The following is a 27,078-nucleotide window of genomic DNA, read 5'->3' on the forward strand; positions in this document are numbered from 1 at the left end:
CTGCCTCTCCAAATCAGTGATGTCAGTGTCGGAAAACAATGGAGGCTGCTCCTGTGATGTCCAATCATTGTAAGGATCTTGTTGACATGTCTGAAATCGCATTGCTGCAAACTTCATACGGCCAACGTAGAATAGAATAGCCGACTGATTATCCTACTCTCTCTTGAGATAAGGAAGTCTCTAATGCTGTTTTCTAAGTTTGATCAAAGGAGACTACCTCAAGGTTTCTTTTGTCAGGTCTTGACTGCGGGATCTCTCAGTGGCTTGATGTGTTTATGCTGGAAACACAAGGGGGACTTACGTTTAACTGGCAACAAGCTAGTCTGCTGTGATTCTCGAATTATGCAATAAAGAGAAAAAGGAAAGGTTTAGGAGATCTAAAATTAACAACACGGGTATGCGGGTAGACGGATTCCACATAACCAATTCCTGCTTGGCCAGAATGGCTCACAACCTTGCAGGAACGGTGCAATCTTCAAAGGAACTTGGAAGATTTTCAGATTGGAGACGCACGGCTAAGCACCCAATTTTGGCGTAGCTCAAACGGACACCTGCAATTGAACTAAACACAATCGAAGGCTCAGGGTAACCACACAAAAGGATACACAATCAGAATATCCTCAGTGGTATGAGCCCGAATCTATCAAATACCTGCACACCCAAAATAGAAAGATCTATCTAAAATGCTGAAAGAAACCATGCAAACAGGATGAAAACAAGACAATAAACACCAAATCAATGTTCATATATTGATCTCAACTGCCTATTACAACAATTTCTGCAGCATCTCTATGCTATTGCTAAGATCTAACCTATTCTAACTCTAAAATCTAACTATCTAGCAATTTCTAACCCTTTTCTAACAATCTCTCAATCTCTAACAATCTCTAACCATCTAACCCTTTACAGAAGAAAGGCCTCTACCTTTTATAGATATTACAATTTTGAATCAGAGGCCAGGATGGACTGCATCCAAGGGCCCTGATCTGTCTTCCAGAAGCTGGCAGCCTTGACCCATGCCTAATTAATTCTCAGTTATCCAACCAGCAACTATCTCAACTACCTGCCACTATTTGGCTTTAATTCAGGTCTATCCAATCTTCTTGGTGGTTGGGAATAGTTATCCACAAAAATATCTTGCACGGGACCCATAGGCAGTTTTACAATAAAGCAATTTCAGCCTTAAAACTGAATTTCTGGACTTAAATCCAGCTGTGTGCTTCTTTGAGAATGCATAAACTTGCAGCATTCAGAGTGTTCTTTTGCTTTTTTGCCTCCAATTTCGCTAGTGGACTTCATCTATGTTCAACGGCACGGGTCCCAATGCTCGGTTGCTCTTGCGCTCCTGTATCTTTCTTTTTCAATCTTCAGCGCCTGGCCTTGAATTGCGATCCTTCCTTGATTTGCATTTTCAGGTCTTTCTCCTGGTTCTTCGATGACGTCCTGCGATCAACCAACTTCATTTCATTAAATTAATTTGAAAAAATTAAATAATTTAATTTTAACAAACATTAAATTTAGTTACGACGTCTGGCTTGAGAAGCTCTTTGCGGGATGTATCTTGAAAATGCTTCTCTTTCTCTTCGATTGTGAAATCTGATCCTTGGTTTTTTATTTCTGCGTATTTTACCTTTGGAGTCTTGGATGTTTTAAATGGGTTTATGGCGCGATTTTGGAGGTTTGGAGAACTTCTGCAAATTTTAAAACTCTAACTCTCATGCTTTTCTGGTAAATTTCGAAGAACGGAGGGCACCTTTTGAAATTTGCAAAAAATTCGGACCCTTGCCATCCTTTTGCAAATTTCGGAGCTTACATATATTTCGCAAATCGCGATTTTCAAACATTTCGCCCCTAGGGTCCGAAAATGGGACTTCACGTTTTTGGTGAACTCTCATTTTCGGAGGTAAACCACCTTTTGCAAAATAAGTGAACTTCGGACCTAAACATGTTTACAAAATCGGAGTTTGAAGGCGTTTTACAAATTTCTGAGTTTTAAAATTTCGGGGCTGGGGTCCGAAAATGGGTGTCCAAGGAAAACTTCGGATTTGGAGGAGCTTTGTAGGATTTCGCACCTTTATACCTTTTTTTTCGATTTCGCCCCATGGTCCGAAAATGGACACTTTAAACGATTTTCGGGGCTTGAAGCGCTTTTGGTAAATTTCGGATCTAAAACGCGTTTTTTTTTTGTGTTTCCTAAACTCGATGCACTTTCCATTTACCTCCGAGGGTCCGAAAATGAGGGTGCTTAAGTGGTTTTCGGACCTTGTAACATATTTCGCAAAATCGCGTTTTCACTTTTCGAACCTAAAAACGCGTTTGGAAATTTAGAAGAAACTTCGAATTTCGGCCCTAGGGTCCGAAATTGGTGCTTTAAGTGAAATTCGGACCTGAAGGCACGTTTGCAACATTTCACTTTTTCGGACCTCCTGCCAGTTTTATCAACTTTTTCACTTTTTGGCCCAGGGTCCGAAATTGGACAACTTAAGTGATTTTCGGACCTCTGGGGCATTTTCGCAACTTTTGAACTTTTTCACATTTTGGCCCCAGGGTCCGAAATTGGGCATTTTGGGCGATTTTAAACGTTTCCTGAAGAAGTGCGAGCTTGGGCACTTGGGCAAGTTTGCCCAGATCTCCCCGGAGGATCATTTAATGGAATATAACATTTCCATATGTCTTTCTCCTTTCTTATACTTTAAGTTATATTCCATATATACTTTCAGGATGTTTGAGAGTGGTTTCGGCCCTCCAAGAGTTATATTGCAAATTCTAGTTTTTGGAGGTTTCCTCAGTTTTCAGAGTTAGACAAATTTCAGGATTAGGGAATTCCAGACTTAGCCAAATTTCAGGATCAGGACAAAAAGGCACAAACTGGGGGGTCCCTGTCCAAGACGGGGATGGGTGTGCGATTCGCACAACAGATCTATATCATCCAAGTCAATTGGACCACCTTCTAGTTCCTCTACCTTCTTTACGCGCAATCGAAGATTATATTGCACATAGACAAGGTCATTGAGCCGTTTCTGCGCTAACTTGCTCCTCTTCTTCGTGTGGATTGCTTCAAACAAGCTCCAATTGCGCTCACAATTGGATGAACTGCAAGGCTGACATAAGACTCTGAGGGCAAATTTTTTGAGATGTGGGGTGTTTCCACCCCAATTTTGCCACCAAGCATCTGCAAAATAAATAAAATGGAAAAGTTAGAAAGCAAAGAGAAAAGAGAAAACATAATTTATCAATCATTTTAGTCTTTAGATCCCAAAATCCAAATGGCAAATGTTATACCTGGGGTTTGAGTGGTTCTTCCTCTCCTAGCCAGCTCTGAAGAGAATAGCTTATCCCTTCCTCCCTCATAATTTTGGAGCTCACTCACAATGAGGTCTCTCTCCTCAACATTAGGTACCATCCTCTCAATGCATGTACTGAGGCCCTCCATGACTTCTCCATTCGAATCTGAGTAAGAACCCCCGAACCTAAAACGAGGGTTGAGGAAGTACCCTGCTGCATGAATGGGTTGGTGGAGCTGATTGTTCCACCTCCTATCAACAATTTCCCAAATGGGATCAAATTTGAGCCTATCCCCCTTGTAGTAATTTTTGATAGACTCTTTGGCCCTATCCATGGCCTCATAAAGATATCCCATTGGGGTTTTATCCCCATCCACCAAGCGAAGAACTCGAACCAAGGGCTCTGACACCTACAATTGAAAAATACAAATTACAAAAAGATCAAAATTTAAATAATGAAGTTACAAATTAGTAATGAGAGACTTGAATCAAGAATAACTAAAATTTAAAAATTAAAGTTTTGAAGTAACAACCTTCACAATCTCTGCAACCCTTTGTGCAAATTGGTTGTCGAAGACTATGCATGTGACAGCCTCTCCTTCAGGCTTCTTTGAATAAGGTGAGTTAAGCCATTCTCCACTCACAAACATTTGTTTCAAAGAAGTCAATGCAGCAAAAATGCTTTGCAACGTCAAGAAAATCGTTGCAAACCTTGTGACACCAGCTCTCACCAAATCTTTCCCTTGCGTGTGTTGTCTCATCAAATTTAGGACCCAAGGGTGATTGTAGATATATTTGGTGATCCTCCTTGCATCTTCCACAACTGGAGTCACCCACTCAAGTTTTCCTATGTCCTCCAAAAGAAGGTCAAGGACATGTGCTGCACAAGGTGTCCAAAAAAGAGTGGGGTGCCTCTCTTGGAGGATTCTTCCTGCAAAAGAAGAATTTATTCTTAAGAAATATGCAACCAAGTAAAACAAAGCCCACAACAAATGAGAATATTGCTAATGCCTAAAGGTGATAATACAAAAGGATTCTACCTGCTGACACATATGCTGCTGCATTATCTGTGATGATTTGCACCACATTCTCTACCCCCACCTCCATGATGACACGCTCCAACATTCCAGCCAATGTTTCTGCATTTTTCATGTTGTTGGAGGCATCAACAGATTTCAAGAACACTACATTGTCCTTGCAAGCGACCAAAAAATTGATGATGGTGCGGTTCTTGCCATTTGTCCACCCATCAAAAAGAATGGTGCAGCCATAATTTGCCCAATCAATTTTTTGATCCTCCATCACTTCTCTTGCCCTAGCAACTGCATTTGTGAGCAACCTGTAAGTGCAAAGTGAAATTAGGTATTAGTACACAATTTTGATTTAATAAACAAGAAATCTAAAAAATGATTAAAAATGAAATCAAGTGGACTATGTAGTAATTTACTAACCTCCCACTCAAATCCCTACGAGAAGGGGCCTTGTACCCCTTTCCTGAAACTGTCATAGCAGTCACCAAATTCAGCCAATAAGCATTCTCCGCCACATTGAATGCAATGTTGTTGAAGTACCAAAAATCAGCAACTGCAATGTCAGTTTTCTCATGTACCTCCTTATTCCATCCACTAGCCTCTAATGATGGTTGTCCTCCAGGTGTGTTTCTGGGCACAAAATAATCACCTATCGACCTTGATCGTTGTGATGGAAGTGGAACAGGGCCCCGGCCTGGTACTCTACTAGAGGAAGCAGAAGCAATGGGCGAGCTGATGGTCGGTTTGCAGATACGTGGGCCATGCCGAGAGCCCACTATGCCCTCAAGTTCTTCTTCTTCCTCTTCAAGGTCAATAGAAACACCTTGAGATTCAGTTATGGCTGATCTCATGGTTAGTTTTGCCCTCTCCCTTTGCAATTTCTTCTCTTCCCCAGCTGCAAGTAGGGCATTCATTTGTCTTTTTATTTCTTCATTGGTCCCAGGGCATGCTCTAGCATCATGCCTATCTATTCCTGCAAGGTGGTATTTGAGGCGGTTGATGCCTCCATGAAGTATTCTCTCACACTTTATGCATATAATTGACCCAGGATTGGGTCCCTCATAGGCATACCTCCATGCCCCATCTCTAGCACCTCTAGGACGGGTGCCTATAAATCCAGATGGGCATGGATCTAGTGGCCATTGCTCCCTTGCCATGATTAATGCTTACTTAACCTACACATACAAAGTGCAAAAAAAAATTAACATTTTAGTTAAACAATTTAGCACTAAGCAAACTATCTACATTAGTTTAAATAAATTTAGACATCATTCGAAGTTTTTTTAAAAAAAAAGTAGGGTTTGAATTTTTTTTTGAAAACTAGATTCTTCAAAAAAATTGTGAAAATTCAACAAGACTTGTGTTAACTCTTGTGTAAATAACTTAGAAATGATTTAGACTACCTAGGAATCATTTGTAATCAATCTAAATGCAACAAAAAATAAACAAATTGTTTTTAAAAAGCATAGAAAAAAAAATTAAAAAACTTACCTGGAATCTGATTTTCCCTTCAAATCCCCTTCAAATCCACTTGGAATCACTCAATAACCACCCCAAATCACCTTCCAAGCCTTCCAAATGAGTTTCCCCCTTCTCAGCCCAAAACATAATTGGAAAACAAAAAATAAATGAATTTTTAAGCCGTTTTCGGCTGTAAAGGAAACACGGGCGAGTTTTTTTCAAAAACACGGCAAAAACTCGGCGAGTAGAAGTCATTACTACTCGCCAGGCCCAAAAACTCGGCGAGTTTTTGTCACTCGCCGAGTTTTCGGCGAGTATGTCATCTATGTTCAAAACAATTTACAAATCATCAGTATAACTATATGATGAAATTGGCAAAAGTATAAAAGGGGACATTATAGTGAAATTGCAAGGGTATGCAATTTTCGACACTACACGAAGAAAGAAGCATTTACGTGGTCAGATTTAGCTCTACATGTGTTTGATCGTATGAAGGAGGTAATGAGCACTTGTCTTGTTTTTGAATTTCCTAATTTCTCTCAATCTTTTGTGCTTGAGTTGATGCTTTAGGAGAGGGGATTGGAGCTCTACTTATGCCAAATTAGCACCCCATAGCTTATGAAAGTAGAGAACTTGGGGATGTCAATAATGTATGCCTTGGTTAAGTTCAGGTTAAGTTCAGACAGTGTTTGGTTGGAGGGAAGTTTGTGGTAATGATTGACTACAATAGTTTGAAATACTTCTTGGGACAAAAGGACCTGAATAAAAGGCAACAAAAGTGGGTAATCAAACTACAAGCTTATGATTTTGATATTGAGTATGTAAAAAGGAATAAAAATGTAGTAGCATATGCTTTCTCTAGGAAACCTACTTTGTGTTCTATCTTTGAGATTTTAGCAGATTGGAAGTCCCATCTTTTAGTTGTGTACTCTAAGAACACTTTTGGATGGGTAGATTCAAGATGATCGGTATAAGGTAATTGATGATACCATCTACTATAAAGAAAAAATATATCTGGGTTTTGAATAAATAGTGAAGGAAAAGATTCTCAGGGATGTTCATTATACTTCACTAGCAGGCCATCAGGGATAATTCAAAACTTATAGGAAAGTGAGAGAGGTTTTCTTGGAAGGGGTTGAAGGATGGTGTTCTTAGGCACATTTGAGAGAGTGTTGTTGACTAGCAAAATAAGTCTGAACATACTTTTCCAACAGGTTTATTGCAGCCCCTACCTATCCTTAATTAGAAGTGGGAAAGTATATCAATGGGTTTTCATCATAGGGCTTCCTAAGGTGTAGGGTAGAGATTGCATTAATGTGGTGGTGGATAGGTTTACTAAGTACGTGCATTTATTTTCCATATCATTCGAATGTAAGGCACCCTAGGTGGCAGATTTGTTTCTTGGAGAGGTATTTAGGCTCCATGGATTGCCTAGAAACATTGTCAGTGATTAGGCCAACAAACTCCTCATTGCATTTTAGTAGGAGCTCTTCAGATTAGTACGTGCAAAGTTGATTCCGAGCACAAGTTATCACCCACAAATAGATGGACAAACATAAATAGTGACCAAGTGGGTTGAGGAGTACTTAAAAAATTATGTAGCTAGTTATTAGAAGGCTTGGGTCAAATGGTTGTATCTAGGTGAGCATTGATATAACACATATCACATGATGCTTGACATGACACCCTTTAGGGCTTTATATGGATATGATGCCTCCTCTTTTGTGGACTTGGTTATTGTAGATAGCAAAGCACCTCAGGCAAGAGATTAGGTGCAGGTGCATCCAAATATTATGAAGGCTTTGAGAGAGAACACTTGGCAAGTGCAGAATCAACAAAAGATGTATGCATATAGGCACAAGAGTGAGAGGTTCTTTGAGGTTAGAGATATGATATACCTTCAGTTGCTACTTTATATGTAGTCCTCACTTGAGATTAGTAGCATGGAAAAATTGAAATCCAGGTTTAATGGCCCTTACAAGATTATATAGAAGATTGGGGAGGTTTCTTATGAGTTGGAGCTATTGGAGCATAGTGAAATTCACAATGTGTTCCATGTTTCTTGCCTTGAGAAGGCGCTAAGGCAACACATTACATCCTCTATAGAACTACCACCATTGGATGAGGAGGGCAAATTGTTCTTGATTCCAAAAGCCATAATTGATGTTAGGGAGAAGACGCTTAGGAACAAGAGTATTTGGTTGGGTGGAACGACTTTCTTGCAGAAGATGTCACATAAGGAGAGCGGATTCTTCAACATCCAAATTTGCAGTTGCTTGAGACAAACAATTTTGGCAAGGAAGGACTGTAATGTCCCCTTCTTCAACCTAGGTGTTTGGGCAGGTACTATTATCCTATTTTATTCCCATAGGCTAATTCTGAGAATTATGAAGGGAATATTTTAAGTAATTAAATTAAGTTGCCTTAAGTTGCAGGAGACTTGTATTTAATTAATTTTTATAAAGTGACTTAAGTCAAAAGAAATAATAAAATAAAGTCACTTTATGTGGGCTAGAAGATTATGATTTTAATAAAGGTGAATTTAAAAATATAACTTCTTGAAAGAACTCTCAAAAATTATAAAAGAGGAATTATAGAGCTCATTTTCATTTCTAAGTGGAAGGGGGTGAAAGCTTGGATTAAAGGTTTGAAAAGCGTTGTGTTGCCTGTGGTGGGTTCTCTAAGAAAACACGACAGTAAAAAAGGAACTCGCTAGCCCTTCCTTGTTGTTATACCATGTAAGGAGACTACCGTACCATACAAAAGAAGTCAATGTGGGTCAAACTTGGTGTCAGCTCCAAAAGAAAAAAAGTTATCACAGCTTCCCTTTATGTTACCACACCATTACATGGGTTGCCATATTATATGCTGCAATACTCTTGACTAAGGTGACCCTATAGTTCTTGGTATGGAGAATGAGAATTAAGGCATGCTGATTGTACCTCTAGGTCAGCTATTTTGACCTATAATATTAATCCTAATTGTTGTATGTAATTTCAGAATAACTCGTTGTAACAGCAATATAAAGAAAATTATCTGTGATCTTTTGGTTGAATGTTATTTTGTTTAAATGAAGTTGTTAGCAATATGTAAAACTGGGAAATAGATGCAATTTTAAATCTTCACAGTATCCTTTCAAGCAATTGAAATGAAACTCAGAAAAGGTGGTATGCAAATTGTTTGACAAAATGTCTGTGCATCATAACTTGTAAAATTGCAAAATTTTGGTCCATTATATTACATGACTTATAGCAAGCATCACACTTTTTGGTTTGGTGACAAAATCTGGATGCATTTGCAAAGGGAGCAATTCAAATATCCTCATTACAAGATCAACACATTGTCCTCACATCATACCACACAGTTCACACTATTGCTGACAAAGCATTTGTCATAGATCGTCCACCATACTGGGGCATGCATCTTGTGTTTGACATTGAGCTGCTCAAAGTCTACTTGAGCCTTTCACAATTCAATATTTATCAAATCTGGATTATACAAATTTGATTAATGTAGAAGGAAGATTTCATTGACACCACCCTTACTTGCATTTGCCATGGCATCAATCATCTATTTTGACTTGTGAAGGAATTGTAGCATGAAAATCAAATGAAGTGGTATAGTCTTCAACAACTCTAATCCTAATTTTCACAATTGGCTAGCCATGCATTAGAGACCGTTGCTTTTCATTAATGAATGATCTAAGAACATCCTAGTTGGGTTTGTAACTCCATTCATGCACTTCTTGGAAACTATGCATTCAAAATTGCTATGCCAACCTTCACCATGTAATGATTTTATTGTGCTAGTATACTTTAGTCACATCAATGGACGTCAAGATCTATCTTGATCAACAATTCCAATCCTTGGAGAGGAGAACACATTCAAATCTTGAGAGAGTGAATCAACAATACTTATCTCCAAGTTGTTTTGTTGTAATCTAGTTGCTTTTGAATGATATAGGGAAACACGAGAACACAAAAAAGAAACACCTGGAATTATCTATGACAATAGCATGGGAACAAGAATTGAGATGTGACAAGGGCCAAAGGGAGAGGACATGTGCCCATGAGGCATAAGTTGTAACACATTTTCTTCATGTATTTATAGGTTGTGAACTTCAATAATTTCATTTTTTTAATCAATATATTACAGGGATAATTGTTACATGAACATCTATGAGTTTATGGTTTAAAACTTGTCTTATTTGTGTGCTTATCAAATTTTCAACGTCAGGCACCAATTTATTTTATTTTATCAATAAAATAGGGGGATTAGAAAATAAAATTCACCCATCGTTCAGTTGTATTATGCAAGAAAACTAAAAAATTAAACTGTGCATTCTTGTAGAAATGGTTTTTTAACTTGCTTCTTATGGCTGGAGACTATGATTTGGGTGTTAAATTTTTTAATCATGTACGGTGATATTGTATAATTGCTTTCCACCATATTGTATAAAATTGTGTGTACGTGAGGTTTATTTTTCTATAAATAGATCTTAAACTTATGTAATCCTAAGAAAAAATACTAAAGAAGAATCCATATATTCATTTATATTTAAAATCATGTTGGGTTCACCAGATCAGAAGTTGAATAATTTATGCTAATTTTTATATGAGTTAGTGATATACCTTTATATGATTTACAGGTATACCTTAATTATGCTATGCTCTTTGTTTTAAAATTAAATATCTTGTTAAATTCATCTATGGAAGTGGAAACAACTAAGCTCTTCGTAGTGATAATTAATTTAGGTCTAGTTTGTCTTTGGATTCTTTAGAAGTTGGAGATCTTTGTTTCATCTATTGATATATTTAAAATTATTCTTACTCAATATACTGTGTTATGGTGGTGTAGATTGGAACTGGTGCACGCTCAGAGAAGATAAGGACATACAACTACAAGGTTGTTAAGATTTGAATTACTCATATAGATGTTGCATCTTTAATTAATTGTTCCCTTTAAACATTTTGGGTATATAGTTTTAACTTGGGGTTGCAGTCAACAGCTAATACAATTACTGAATAAATGTATCACCTAGACAATAAAGTAGGTTTGTATTCCTGAATTATAATTTATTAGAGTTCTTATTTTTTGCCACAGGACAATCGAGTTAGTGATCACCGCCTAAAGATGAACTTTGATCTCACATCATTCCTTAATGGTGGCATCAATACAGCTGTGGAGGTAAACATTTTTTTAAATAACATTGTTTGCAGTGCTTCTTGTTGTAGACTTATTGTATTAGAGAGAATAGAACAATTCACATCTTGTACTTGCACAACGTAGATCTTCACAAGAAATTAGTAAGACATTGGGATAATGCAGGTGTCTTTGTAACAAAGCATAAATGTCATATTTATTTTACAAGAATAGCACACGATTTTGTTGTAGACATTGATGATACAAGTACCGAGGAAGAATATTGTTAGAATTAAATCTGACGTATGTGTTCAGGGTGCACTAATGGCTTTGGAACCCCTCCATTTATTACACAAACTATATATGTCATGCTAGTCCATCCTATCCCACTACATATGAAACATGACCCAGTTCACAGGATGACCCGTTAAGCAATAGGAACTATCCTTGTGAAAATTCTCTTCTCTCTACCTTCTAAAATAAGGTTTACCAAAACTTCATTTAAACAAGGTTTCATAAATATTAAGTGCATTATGTTTACTTAATGTCCAGAGTATAGTTTAAGTTGTCAATGCTTTTCGGAATTTATAACAGAATAGTAGTATTTATATTCATATACAGATTATAGAACTGTACTTAGACAAACTTGTGTGACTAGTCTGAATCTAAGCTTGAATGCTTTGGTCATGAATTGAGATATATGCAATCAAAATATGATTGCTTTATAATATAATACCAAAAGAGCAAAAATAAAATAAAATCAGTGAATCGTCATTCTGTTAGATGCTTGTAGTCATGGCATTGTTTTTAGTCTCTGAAAATTCTCTTCCATTAATAGCTAATCTAAAAATGTTGAAAATGGCACCTGTTGTGTAGTGTTGTGCTGCAATGGAGCAAAAGGAAATGCTCGAAGAGCTTGCAGCTTCAGTGAGTGTATCAACAATTTAATTCTAGCTTATGATATCTATGGCTATCAAAGTCTGATATGACATTAAAATTCAAGAAACTCATCACTCCAATCTGTTTTTTTGTAGAGAAGTATATAATTAGGTAATAGTGCTTTAAGAGGCACTACAGTGTAATTTTGAGACAATTGAATATTTTTTGTAGAAGTATATAAATAGGATTTTAGAAGATGGAGATAACTCAATATAGGTGTACTTGCAAGAAATCCGTCGTTAAATTTTGTCATTGTAATTCTATCGTAGAAAGATTTGAAGTTTAAACAATGCTGTATTTTTATCTTGTAGGCTCGACTCTATGAAATTGCATCACCTTCTCTTGGTTTACCTAAATGCAAAAAATTGTTCTAGAGGTTGTTTACCAAAATTGTGAAGTTTGAATAGAGGGACACAAACCCTTGAACTATTAAATCTATAAAATGGGATAGAAAAACAAGGGAATAAAATGCATCAGTTTTCCTTAGTGTTCGCAGACAACAAACAATAAAAGAGAGCTAGTTTTGGGTGTTGTGCAAGTACCATTCCCAAATAATTGAAATGATAAGTAATGTTATACATGTTGCACTTTACGTCCACATATTATACAAGGAAGAATATGCATGAGATGTGTAATTTTGGAAATGTATATGAATAGTTGCAAGTTCCAATGAGTATCATGTAGAGAATATAACTAGGCTTGTTACAAATATAACAGTTAATGGTTCTGGATTGGGGCCTAGGTGTTTAATGCTTGCTTTTTTGCCTGATGTTTAGTAAACTTTTGGACATACTTGTATTCATTAATGAATTAGATAACATGGTGTATGGCAAATTGAATAAGGTCAAGAAGGTTGAGTGCACAAATGTCTAGAACTCTTACATGGCTGTGTTATTTGACTTTGTCATGGAGCCCATAAGGAAAACCAGTTCGGTATTTGGTTTTTACAATTAAGTCTTTGAATTCAACCTTATATGCTGATCTCCTTAAATGTTTACAGTGTTCATTAAACTCATCAAGACTGCAACACTTTATTTTACCAAGTTCTATTAAGTTCTTCTCTTTGAAATCCTCTTATTTTAGACATAATTTGTCAACTAAAGCATTTAAAAAAGCATTTATTGGATTTTTATGGTGGTTTGCTTCAACATTTTTCATTGCCAAATCTTTGGCATGCCACCATTCAACAGAAAATCCCCATAAATATTGGATACCAAGAGTAGTAGTCATACCACTCATTTTTCATATGGCTAAGAAAGTTTTAGTTCATGCGCATACATATTCCATGGGATTGAGAAGGTCGTCAATGTTAAGATACCGTAGAGTAATGGGAAGTATGGCCATCATGGGTGTGGCTATGGTTTTGTTGAAAGAAAATATCTTCAATTGCACCTTCAATAGGAAGCACTATGGATTTGACAATCTTTTTCACTTTTTTCTTTTGGTCAATTAAGGATGGCTTCTACTGCAACAAGCTCATAATCAATGCTTTCAAATTTATCTTTGATCTTTTCAACATTACCTCCTAGACAATGGAGATTATTCAAAGCTTTGGTATTAATTGCAAAGCAATGTTGTCTAACCTCTTTTCTAAAGCAATTTGTACAAATTTATCAAAATTAGAGTTTAATTTATCCACGTAAGATCTCATATACAAAATATCTCTACAAAGATCATCAAAATTTTCTTAGAAAGGATGGGCAAATCGAGCCAAATAATTTTTATGCTTATAATCTTGGCTTGGCTCTTTTTCTTTTGGATTGGATGGCTGGAATTCATATTGGAGTTGATTAACAAAACCTTTTTGGGATTTATATGTGCCCCTTAATAGAGGTCGTCTACCACCTCTATACATAGTAACATTATTTTCTTCAAAATTTTGAATGGAATTTTCTCTAGCTAATGACATGGACATACCAATAAAAGAAAAAGGTTCATCTTTCTTTTTTCTCTCTCCTGTAGGGTCACGACCCTTATTTATGGGTTTGTCTTTCACCTCAAAAAAAATTGGGTTGTTCTAGTCGATCTAGAACTTTCTCCAACTTTTGGAATTCTGAAGGATCATTCGATTAAGGTGAAGCTAGGGTTGGGAGAGGATCCGTTGGCATAATTATGTGACATGCTCCTAGACAATATCTAAATAGAGTTTTCTTGGATTCAATGAATTGGTTTCTTAGGCTTTGTAAGTTTGGGAGCAAAATTTCTTACGAATCTATCTTTCATTCATTGGGAATTTTTATGGTATTAAATTTGCCCCTTTTGTGATTGTAAATCTCCATTGTGTAATGTCCCCTTTTTAGCAGTTATCTGGCGATTTGTCGTTAGCCCTTTTTGTAATGGTCCCGAGGGCTAGCCGGGACTTTCCAGGGATCTGTGATGGATTTGGCCTATGTAAATTCAATTTCGGGCCAAACGGAGCTGATTTGACAGGGTTTTCTGGAACTCACTATTTATAGTAAGTCAGTTTGGGCACAGTGCCGGAAATTTTTTTGGGTGCGATTTTGGTCAACTTCATTTTGGTGCTTTTTTTCATTCGCCTGGATTGCATTTTTTATGAAGGGATTAATTATTCTGGCAAAAATCAAAAGTTTCTAAAGTTAAATTTAATTATTTAACTTAAGGGGTTATTCAATGCAGAAACTAATGTTAAAAAAGAATTATTAAAAGCACCCCTTCTTTTGGAGACATAAGGGGATAATAATATTTAATTCTATTTACATTTATCCCACATTCGTGATGCATTGGGATTGGAGCCAAAATGAAGTAATAAATGTGTGCATTAAATGTTGGAAAAAGCCATCTTGGGAATTGTGTGTTTCTTGAAGTTTTGTTTTCTAGTTTTTTTCTCTAGAGATAAATTCAGGCAATTGGAGGACGAATCCCCTCTTTTGCAACATTTCCTACACCCGTGCAAGACCAGGCCTGGGAAATCTAAAACCAAAATGTGCAGATGAAGAATGGCAAAGCTATAAATCGATTCTAGCGCAGCTCAGAGTAGTCACAGTTGGAATTGACTAGTAAGGTTGAGATTGAAGCTTAAAAGAGCATTTTATTTGCAAACTGTTAGTTTATCCAGCTGCAAGGGTAAAATCATAGGATATATATTGACTGAGGCAAGCACAAGGCATGGCATAAGGCTGAGTTTGGAGTTTGGAGTTTGAAGAGTAGTAATTTGCAAATTATCCAAGTCGCTATTATTTACAGGAGCCACTAGCTGCGCAGGGGTCTATTGAACTGCAGGGACATTATGTAATCGCCCAAGAATGAATAGAGATTGAAGGCGTGGAAGAATGGTGCGATATCCTTCTTTATTTGCTTCAATTCGAAATTTCCAGGTCAGCCCCAATCAACCAGCGTCCAGTAGCATGAACAAGAATGGAACAATTTAGCAGTAGACATTAGTGGGGTTTAGCAGAGTAAGAACGGCTAGTGGCAGCAATATTGAGTGAAGTCGCAGCTTCTTTAGAGTTGGGTAATCTTAATTCCAGCGAAGTTCACAGTTTGGAGGTTATTTGTGACCACATAGTACACTTCGGAAAGGCGTTGGAAAAAATTCAAACTTTCCAGTTCGCCATTCCTATCATTGCTGGGCGTGACCTATATTTCCTGCGACAAGGCTGGAAAAAGAATTCATTGCTGGGCGTGACCTATATTTCCTGCGACAAGGCTGGAAAAAGAATGCTGGGGTTTAAGTCACGTAGAGAACAGTATTTCTTTCTTGCTGGATGTGGTTTGCAGATTCATCTGGGCGTAATTTTTGCCAGAGACTGAAGACGTGGATTGCAGCTGGGCATAAAAACCTTTTCCACAGGATGTGAAGGAGACGTAGAGGTGCTATAGCTGCTGTTGGAGGAATTAACATTGAAGTCAACAGTTTTTCGTTGAGAAATAATCTCCAGGTTCCAATTGCTTAACTCTTGCTGTGATAAATATACTTGTTGTAGTAGCTGTTTGTATTGGATCCTACAAAAGAATTTAAATTAAGTTGAATATCATTTGAAATATGATGAAATAGTGATTGTAAATATTAGACAGACCATAATCAGGTTAAATGCAAGAACTTACTGTTGTTCATATCTAACAGTTATATGTCCATTGGGATGGAAAAGTGTAAAATTTGAGTTTACTCTCAGTTTTTGAATACTGTTGTGATATATGTTGAATGCAAGCAAAATACAATAAAACGCAACAGGGTCAACAAAACCACAAGAAACTTCAGAAAAAGGAATAAAATCAGACCTTTAATAATTGCCTGCCAATTGTTTGAAGAAATACCAACAGCCAGGTTAATAGGAAAAATTAGCAGCTAATAGGGTAGCCTATTACAATGGTATTAGAGCTTATGATTCTGCCATCCTGAGGGGGTTATAACTCATGCATCATTAGTATTATCTAAGGAGAAACAGTTCAATTACCAACCTTATCAATCAAGCCGGAGCAGGACAGGAAGAACCACCTGTTATAGAAGAAATTGGTGATCCTCTTGCAGGTAGAAATATGGGAGAGAGAAGAGACCCAGGTGAGGAACGTCTCGTTCAGTTTTTAGACATATTGGTACAAGGACATCAGTTAGCGGAACAAAGGGCACAACAGCAGAATCAGTGGTTGGATTTATTGACACGGATGATAGCTAAACAAATAGGCCTAAATGTGAATAACCTTGGTGATGGTAATGTTGGAAATAATCAACAAGGTGGAATAAATAATCGGCAAGGAGAGAATAATGGACAAAATGGTGGGAACAACGGAAATGGGGGAGGACAAATGGCAGATAATTTTGGTCATGTAGCGCAGCTTAATAGGACAACGAGTTCTAGACTTCTTATACCCACCTTTACACCTAGTTTTCCAGTTCAGCCAACTGTTGAACTGCAGATTATAGACTTACAATATTAGTTTCGGAGAAATTGGGAGAGTAGTGAACTGGCTTTTCAAGTAGCTATAACTCTTCGGGACTGTATTGATGCGAGGATGAGACATATGCCTTGTGCAGGTGATAGGACCCAAAATTATGAGTTAAGGAAGAAAGTGGGAAAGTTGTCTTTATCTTATTTTGATGCTTCCGGTAAGACTACAACACGAGCTTGGGTCCAAAAGTTGGACACTTATCTACAGCTGAATCCTATGACTGAGGAGGAAGCTATTAAATATGCTGCTATACACCTTGATGGAGTTGTTCATGAGTGGTGGCACCATGTTATGGTTACTATGGGACATGGGCAGATTACTTCTTATGTTGAGTTCACAGGATTGGTTGATTGAGAGGTTTGACACCAAGGATCTTGAGTTGCATTTCAAAGAATTAGCACAGTTTAGACAGTGGGGATTAGTAGATGTTTACATTTCAAAATTTCAGTGGTTAGCAGTGTTAGTGACAGACATTTCAGAGAGGAGACTTGTTGTCTTATTTATGGATGGACTTTCAGATCCTTTATGGGGTTGGGTCAAGGGTCATAATCCTTTGACATTGCAGGAGGCCATCAAAAAAGATAAAGACTTAGCTCCTTCATCTTACAAGAGCAAATTTAAATCTAAGGACTCTCACTACAAAAAGGACAAAGATAAGAAAACATATCATAAGGATTCACATCAGTCACATGAAAGTAATAAGAAAGTTGATAATGATCAGTTGAATGAACTCAGAAGGAAGTGTAAAGTGGAAAATCGCGAGTGAACCCTAAGTGTTCCCCCCACCACTCCGAGGAGAGGGGAAGGAGGTCACTAGGGTTGATGGTTTTCACTTAGGGGAGACTTTACATTCAAAAGAGGGGTTGAAACCCACAAGATCCAATCCCACACAATGCAAGATTGGATTCTAGATGAGTTTCAAGGGTTAAGACAGCAAGGCTACCCTCTTTTGTAAAGAATGTAGATAGAAAGATTGAACTAGGAATGCATGTAAAGTAAGAAAGATCCGCTTATAAACAGAGATAGGAATATAGGATGAAGCTGCAGACCTGGAATTAGCAGTAAAATGTCGAGACGGCGCTGTCCTGCAAATTTGAGCGAAAGTTGACGAGACGATGGCGCCCGGCGTGCACACGGTCTTCCGAAAAATCCGCGAAACGAAGGGGGATCTGTTCGTCTCTGCACAAGGATTCCAGATCTTCAATTACAGTCGCGTACCTGCAACCTACACACAGAAAAGCGAAGACGATTGGGGGGTTAGGGATTAGGGGTTTGCCCTTAGGTCAAACCCCAGTTTTGGAATTAACCAAGAAATGAGAAATGCTGTAAATGTAAATGATTGTAATGTAATAAAGTACCAATACCTTGTTGTAAGAATGTTTGTATTCCTACATGCGAAGGTAAATGTTGTTGTATGTTGTATGTTGTATGTGGTATGTGATCTCCTCTTCAATGGTTGAATCCTTGTCTTGAATGCAACACTTAGCCTTGAATGGAGACTTAGAATGATCAATTGCTTGAAGGAATGCTTGAATGCTTGAATGTTTGAATGTTTGAATGTCGCTTCTGCCTTTTTTTCTATCTTACCAAAATGGGAGAGGAAATGTAGTTTATATACTTGTCAATTAGGGTTAAAAGACTGATTTTTCCGACCTTAGGCCGACCTAGGAAGATTATTTTCCAATTTGCAAACATAAAGACCCGAGACCCAAAAGAGACCGGGCCCAAAAATAGGGCCAGGGACCAGGGCGCTGGGCGCCATGGTCCTGGGGGACCAGGGCGCTGGGCGCCCTAGTCCTGAAGGACCAGGGCACTGGGCGCCATGGTCCTGGGGGACCAGGGCGCTGGGCGCCCTAGTCCTGAAGGACCAGGGCACTGGGCGCCATGGTCCCACCTCCAGGGACAACAGGGTGCAAGGAGGATCAGGCCAGGGTGCTGAAAAATGCAGTTTTTGATGTCATGAACAAGTTTCGGGGTCTCCATTCAAGTTCCGTGTTGCATCGCCATCGTGAAGACCCAAATGCGGTCGAAATTGCAAGTGTCGCAATTTTAGGACGCTACAGGAAGAAATTATGTTTCCATTGTAAGGAGCCTTGGGATCCTTCTCACAAATGTCCCCTTAAGGCTAAGGCTAAGTAGATCGAGTACTTTTCAGCCGTGGAGATGGCCTCTGAGAGTTTTGATAGTTCATCATCTACAAGGGACAGCAATAATAAATCAGCTTTTGGTGGGAATAGTAGTGATGACAGAGTGATTGCACGCTTATCTAGAAATCATAAATCAATTACCTTTAAGGTGCGTGGTGTGATTCAGGGGCAGCGAGTGATATCATTGATCAACACTGGTGCTACTCATAATTTTATTGATGCTCAAGTTGTGGAGAAACGGGGATTGCTGAAAGAGGAGCATGATGGATTCAGAGTTGTAGTGGCTAGTGGGCATAAGATCCTATGTACATAGAAAATTTCTAATTTGCACATGAGGATTGGTGATTACGATTACGAGTTGGTTGATGATTTCTATGTTGTAGACATGGGAGACTATGATGTCATACTAGGCATGACTTGGATGATTTCTCTAGTTGAATTTACATTTAACTTGGAGAAAGTTGAGATGAGATTTGAGCATTAGGGCAAGAAAGTGGTACTTCATGGGTTGTCAAATGGTGGTCTTAGAATAGTATCACTTAGACGAATGGAGAGGTTGATTCGTCATGATCAAGTGTAGTGGGGAGCTGAGATTTTCGTGATGCCAAAGGGAATGGGACAACATAAGTAGGATTATCCTCCACAGGTTAAATCTTTGTTGACCAAACATCCAAAGTGTTTGGTGATATACCTCCAAGTAGACCTCCTGACAGGGGCATTGAGCATGCTATAGAGCTAGAGGAGGGTGCCAAACCAGTCATCACTACACCCTATAGGCATCCAAAAAGGTATAAGGATGAGATCGAGAAGGCTATCAAAGAGCTTCTCGAGATGGCACACATCAGACCTAGTAAGAGTCTATTTGCTTCTTCAGTGGTCTTGGTTAAAAAAAAGGATGATACTTTCAAGATGTGCATTGATTACAGGGAATTAAACAAGGAAACGATCAAAAACAGATATCTGATTCCCCATATTGATGAGCTCATAGATGAGTTACACGGTGCCTGTTACTTCTCCAAAATAGATTTGAGATCCGGTTATCATCAGATTCGGGTCAGGGAGGATGATGTGGAGAAGACAGCTTTCAAGTGTCATTATGGGCACTTTGAGTTTTTGGTCATGCCCTTTGGCTTGACTAATGCGCTAGCTACCTTCCAGTCTTGTATGAATAGGACATTCAGAGATCAATTAAGGAGGTTCGTGTTGATATTCTTTGATGACATACTGATTAACAGTAAGACTTGGGAGGAACATTTGAAACACATAGATATTGTGTTGAGTTTCCGTGAGTGTGAATCCCTATATGCAAAGATGTCTAAATGTGCTTTTGGGATGACAGAGTTGTATTTGGGGCACATCATCAATGTTGAGGGTGTTCGGTGGGTCCAGATAAGATTAGGGCTATTATAGATTGGCCGCCACTGAAGAATGTTTCTCAGCTGAAGGGATTCCTTGGGTTGTGTGGATTTTACTGTTGCTTTGTGAGGGGTTTTTCTCAGATTGCTGCACCCCTTACAGATTTGACTAGAAAAGATGGATTTGAGTGGATAGAGAGTGCTCAGTAGTGTTTTGATAGATTTAAGGAGTTGATGAGCTCATGCCCAGTGTTGGCTATTCCAAATTTCAGCAGGCTTTTTGAGTTGCATTGCGATGCCTCAGGTGAGGGCCTTGGTGCAGTATTGATGCAAAATAGACACCCCATCGCTTTTGAGAGCAGGAAATTGATGGGGCTTGAGAAGAGTTACAACATTTATGACAAGGAAATGTTAGCGATTATGCATGCCTTAGCAAAATTTAGACACTATCTAGTGGGCAGCAAGTTTACTGTCAAAACAGATCATAACAGTTTAAGGCATTTCCTTGGGCAGAACAATCTGAATGACGGGCAACAGAAGTGGATCAGCAAACTGCAGGCTTATGATTTTGATATAGTCTTTGTCAAAGGCAAGAAAAACATAGTTGTTGATGCTTTATCCAAGAGACCACAATTGTGTGCTTTGGGAGTGTTGGAGGATGACTGGCGGGAATTGATTTCAGCAGAGTACGCGAAAGACAAGTGGGCTATTGGTATTATTGATGGCACTATCCAGGATGATAGGTATACAGTGGAAAATGATTTGATCATATACAAGGAGAGGATTTATTTAGTGCCAGGTTGTGCTATGAAGCAGAAGATTTTGAGAGCCTTCCATGACTCACCATTATCAAGACATCCAGGTCTTTTCAAAACATACAGGTAGGTTAGAGAGTGTTTTACTTGGAAAGGGCTCAAGATAGAAGTATTACAATATGTGAGGGAGTGCCCAGTGTGTCAGCAAAATTAGCATGAGCACTCCTTCCCTGGTGGTTTATTGCAGCCCCTACCCATTCCTGAGAGGAAGTGAGATAGTGTGTCGATGGATTTCATTACGGGCCTACCTAAGGTCCAAGGCAGACATTGGAACTATTTTTTAGAGAGGTATTCAGGTTGCACGGATTGCCACGAAGCATTGTGAGTGACCGGGACAACAGGTTTATGAGTAATTTTTGGCAAGAACTCTTCAGGTTGTGTGGGACAAAGTTAGTTTGGGCACCAGTTATCACTTGCAGACAGATGGTCAGTCAAAGATTGTGAATAAGTGGGTGGAAGGATACCTCCGCAATTATGTCGAAGAGCAGCAAAAAGCGTGGGTAAAGTGGTTACATTTAGGAGAGTATTGTTATAACACCACATATCATATGTCCATTTAGATGTCACCTTTTATGGCCCTATATGGTTATGAGGCCCCGAGCTTCTTGGATTTTCTTTTTCGGGACAACTGAGTACCAAAGGCTAAGGATCTTTTACAGGAGAGTCAGGATATCATGAGATCATTGAGCGAAAATATATAGAAGGCTCAAAATCAGCAAAAACAGTATGCAGATCAGCATAGAACAAAGAGATCTTTTGAGGTGGGTGACATGGTTTACCTCATGTTGCAGCCCTATCGCCAGTCCACTCTCAAAAGGAGTGGTGTAGAAAAGTTGAAGCCATGTTATTACGGCCCATTTAGAGTTATCAGAAGGGTCGGAGAAGTGGCTTATGAGCTTGAGTTGCCGACAGACAGTAAGGTACATTTTTTTTCATGTATGATGCCTCAAAAAGAAGTTGGGTCATAATATTGCACCTTCAACAGAGTTACCTCCTCTTGATGAGGAGGGGAAACTTATCTTGGTTCCTGAGGCCATTTTGGAGACTAGGGAGCGCACCTTACGGAGACGGGTCATTAGGGAATTTTTGGTGAAGAGGAGGAATTTGTCAATAGAGGATGCTACTTGGGAGAGTGAGTAGATCTTATTGTTATCACAAAAGCTTGCACCCTTGTTGAGCTATTAACACAACAACCTCGTGAAACATGGAAACAACCCCGAAGTGTGGGACCTTGCGCAACGGGGTTGAATCTCTGGAGAAGGCCGACTTCCTTTTCAATCCAAGTGCAGGTGTTGAACCAACTCAACACTTCAAATATTACTCCTAAGCCTATCCTAACAACTTGCAGAGGAAAAGGGAAGAGAGAAATGCTTAAAATGAAAGGAGGTGATGCACCAAGATAAGTGATGTTTCTCACCCCACCCGAAATGGCACAAAGAATCAACTGAAACACCCAAGAGATGCACAAACTTCAGTTGTATGAATGACCCCAATGCGTGTATGGAGGTTAGAATTTGCTAAATGTCAAAGGGGAGAAGATTTCCCACAAGTCACACTTAGAAATAGGTTAATACAACATATATTTGAAAGAAAGTCACAACATACACCTATAATGAAGGTAAGAACAAATACGCAATTTTCATAAGATGAAGTAAGGTAAGAATGGTAATTTCAATTCATTCAATAAGAAAAACTTGTCTCATGTCGGCCTGAGTGCCGGTATACTTCATTTTTGCGGTAATCTGGATGTCGGTGAACGTGCCTACCAGTGCCGGTGCCTGCCGGTGTATGATGTCTGCGATGCCGGTGTTTGTGTAGAAAGCTGTTATCGGTTGGTTGCCATCAATGACAACATCAACCATTTCTCATAAGAGTGTAGAATGCCAACAATCTCCCCCTTTGGCATTGATTGTTAGATTCAATGACAGTCCCAAAGATACTGAGAGGGGGAGGGGGCGAGGGCGGGGGCAGGGGAGGGGGAGGGGGAGTGGATCAATGTGAAGATATGCAAAAACATACAAATCTTTAAGAGAAGTGAAAGAGCATAAAATAGCTCAAGCCAACAGGGAGAGAACCCTTACAATGAGGCATAACAACCTTATATAGAAAATGGTTGCATAAGAGAGATCATGACCCTTGTGTGTGCAGGGAAATGTCAGTTAGGGAATGCAAGGAAGTGCATGCACCTGACATTGTGTACATGCAAGCAACCTGGTCATACCTTGAAAATGCAATCCTAAGAAGAAAGGTACTTCTAGAAGGTGGATTGACTAACATTCCAAAGTCTAAGCATGCAATCATGACACAAGTAACCACAATAAGCATGGCCTTGTACTTCTCTTGATGGAAATCTTGCAAAAATCATTAAATGCACCCCTTTTAGTCTACAAAAGGTGTACAAGTCGCAAGAGTTGTTGGAGCATTAAGAGCCTTGAGTGTTGATCACACCATCTGGAAGTGTTGCAAGTTGAAAGGAAGACGGAAGAGTTCGGAAACACGGGCTCCCGAAGTGGGGAAGACAAGGAAGGAACTTCGGAACCCAAGTTCCGTGAAAGAGAGAAGGAGACAAGGGAAGGAACCTCGGAACCCTTCGGGGAAGGGCAAGGAGACTAAGAGAAAAGAACTTTGGAACCTCGGGGCTCCGGAGTATAGAAGAACTGGAGAGAAGGCAAGAAAGGAACTTTGGAACCTCAGGGTTCCGAAGTTCCGGGGAACTGGAAAAAGGCAAGGAGGGAACCTTGTAACGGGGTTTCGGAGTTCCGGGAAAGAGGAAGGGAAGCAAAGGAAAGGAACTTCAGAACCTCAGGGTTCCGAAGTTTTGGGGAACAGAAGAAGAGACAAGGAAAGGAAAAGGCTAAGGAAAGGAACTTCGGAACCTGAGGGTTCCGGAGTTCCGGGAAAGAGAGAAGGCCAAGGAGGGAACTTCGGAACCACGGGGTTTCAGGGAAGAGAAGGAGAGGCAGCGAGGAACTTCAGAACCTCGGGGTTCCAGAAAAAGAAAAGGGCAAGGGAAGGGTACTGGAAAAAGGGGCTAAGGAAGGAACCTCGGGGTTCCAAAGTTTCGGAGAACTAGAGAGAAAAGGAAGCAAAAGAAGGAACTTCGGAACCTCGGGTTTTCGGAGTTCTAGGGAAGAGAAAAAAGGCTAAGGAAGGAATTTCCTCCAGACAAGACAACACTTCGCACTTCATAATTCCACTACTTTTCTTCTTGATCAACTGGGGCAGCACTAGTCCATGGATTGTATCTCTGATCGGTTCTCACTAATGGACCAAGGGTGTCATAAAATGACAACATTTTTGGCGACCTCTATGGGATGCTTGCCTGCTAAGCATGAAGTCCAGATGCCTTGAGCATCCATTGGGCACTGAGTCACAACTGCAAGAAAGAAGAAAACTCTCTCCTCTGTAACCTACAAAGGATCAAGATCAGCCATTCTGAAGGGGAACAGCCTGTGCTTGTGCACTTCTTGGAAAAGAAGAAACCTTACTAATATTTACATTATTACAATAAGAGGCAATTGATGCTTTTGCCTCTGTCAAAGAGGAACCTTTTGAAGGAGCTGATCCCCCTCATACCATTGTTTCATTCACCATCTAGTTGAAATGGTTGAAATCTCTTGTATGCATGCATTAGATCACACATACTACTCATGTGGTGAAAGAACACTTCACCATTTACCTTTCCACCATAGGGAAGCCATAGAAAATAGCCACCTGAGACATCTGGGGATGCATGAAGCATACACATAGTACCAAGGGGGGAGTTTTTTAGGAGTCGGCTAGCATCAAAAGAACTACTCCTTGCAAAAGAGAAGGCATCTCTATTATACAAGGGGGCATCATTTTTTTCACAATAGTCAGCCTCCTCTTAGCGTGAGTTGAAACCCAAAGGAAAAGGTCGCAAACTCACATGGTGATGAAAAGTATATCATATCTTTGTCTTGGCCTGGGGGCTCTTCAGGTACATCAAATTGGAAACTTTGAAGCTCGGGTATACTGTCAAGTCGAGCAACCAAAAGACTGTCGGCATGACCAACATGTTGTTGCTCAATGTCATCAAACTTGGTATGTTGGTCCCAAGTGAAACATTCAAGCTCAGGCACATCATCCCTAATGCCAAAAAAAACATCTTCATCTTGAATGAAGACTTCATATTCAACATAATCACTTTCAGGGATAGGGGAGAACCAACATACATCATACTCACATGTGCTGATATCCAACTCATCAGCACAAATCTCAGGTTTATGAGACACCTCAAAAGAAGCAAAATCTTTAGATTGTCTCTTTGTTTTTGTTTCCTCCTCCTGGCGACAAAATGCAACACCCTCAGGTTCATGGCATGATCCATCCGCCCTGCAATTTGCAGCAATAACATTACCACCTATGCCCTCCTCAACACTAGCTTGTTGCTCCAGAGCTACCACTGGGGGAGGTGTAGACATATCCTTCTCCTTGTGATCAATAAAGAAAGGAAGATTGTCAAATGAGAGGACAGTGTCTTCCTCTTTACCCTCACACTCATCATGTTCAATGACCTACTGCGGCAACTGATTATTCTCAATATCCTCCTGCAGCATCATCGATTCTTCCTCCTTTGAAGCATATGAAGACTCACCAATGGTTGATTGAACCCCTTCCTCATGATGAGGATGGGAACCATCCGTCCTCCATACAACAGGTCCGCCCTTAAAAAGGGAGATAGCATCAGGAAAGGGCCTTGGTGGTGGGGTGTTTTGCAAAAGGCACTGAGGAGAAGTCTCTTGTATGACAACAATTGGAGCTCCCTTGAAACTTGGAATTGTAAAACTAGGGGGGTTAGTTGAAGGCTTGTGAGGTCCCCCCAGCCTGAAGCTTGGGATTTCAAACTTAGGAACCCTAGGGGCAGAAACCTCCTCCTGTATGAGCCGCATCTCTATGGCTGCTAGTTGCTCAATTTCTTTCTTCCTAGAAGAGGCAAGCTACCTTGCAAGGAACTCCTCATGTTGTCTTTGGGCTTCCATCTGTTGTTGCTTCTTGTCCTCATTTTTGTTTCCAAATATGAAGGACCACTACATGAAATTTTTGTGAAAAAATGAAAAATTTCTCTCTATGGCATTCTTCCTGAAGCAGAATTTTGACTAATCCTTGGATTGGCTTAATCCTTAGTCTATCCTCGAACTAGGTTTTGAATTTCGTCAAATTTTGGATTCGTTTGCTATGTCTTTCCTTCAATTTCGGATTTTAAAACCCCGACTATAGGTGGAGAATTTTCTTCAAACTGCAAGTTTGAATGATATTCATTGTTTTGGTTGTTGTAGGGGAATTTTTAGCATTTTTATTAAAAGATGTTACTTGCAATTTGTTTTAAATTTTCCTTCCTTCTTTTGTTATTTTTAATTGTTTTTTGGTCATGTTTACTTAAAATAGGGATTTTTTCGCTCAATTACAAGTAAACTTGCAGTTTGGTCTAAAAACCCCTACTTTAATGGTTTTTACATGTAATAGGGATTTTAAATCTCCATTACATATGTGCAAGTATTTCTAACTTGTTGTAGGGATTTTATTTCCCTTTTACAAGTAAATAAAACTTGTATTCCTCTCCAAAAAACCCGATTTTGCCTTGCAAGTGCATTTTTGACAATATTAAAACTTGCAATTTGTCTTAAAAAACCCGATTTTGGCTTGGCAAGTGAAAAAGCAAAAATAAAACTTGTAGTTTGCTCCAAAAAAACCCAATTTCGGCTTGGCAAGTGAAAAAGCAAAACTAAAACTTGTAGTTTGCTCCAAAAAACCCGATTTTGGCTTGTAAGTGGAAAAAGTGAAATTAAAACTTGTCATTATCTCCCAAAAACCCGATTTGCATTCCCTTATGCAAATTCAAACTTGTCTTTTGCCCCAAAAAACCCGAAATGCAAGGAAAAACGATTTTTGACCATTTCAAGGCAAATTTTGTGGAGAGATTATTGGAGGAAGGAGGCGTTTTGGTTTGCATCCTATTTTCATGCATTCTTGGA

The 27,078-nt window shown here is 39.1% G+C and overlaps 1 protein-coding gene across 3 annotated transcripts in view; it reads left to right on the forward strand.

The window, feature by feature from the left end:
• Nucleotides 1-27,078, forward strand: part of LOC131073917 (peptide chain release factor APG3, chloroplastic) — a 195,186-nt gene that overhangs the window by 144,319 nt on the left and 23,789 nt on the right. For all 3 annotated transcript variants that reach the window (XM_058010428.2, XM_058010426.2, XM_058010427.2), the window contains 3 exons: nucleotides 10,634-10,681; nucleotides 10,880-10,963; nucleotides 11,795-11,845. In XM_058010428.2, the coding sequence (XP_057866411.1) occupies nucleotides 10,634-10,681; nucleotides 10,880-10,963; nucleotides 11,795-11,845 (183 nt within the window). The remainder of the gene's footprint in view (nucleotides 1-10,633; nucleotides 10,682-10,879; nucleotides 10,964-11,794; nucleotides 11,846-27,078) is intronic.

This window comes from Cryptomeria japonica, chromosome 9 (assembly GCF_030272615.1).
Source record: "Cryptomeria japonica chromosome 9, Sugi_1.0, whole genome shotgun sequence".
NCBI classification, from domain to species: domain Eukaryota; kingdom Viridiplantae; phylum Streptophyta; class Pinopsida; order Cupressales; family Cupressaceae; genus Cryptomeria; species Cryptomeria japonica.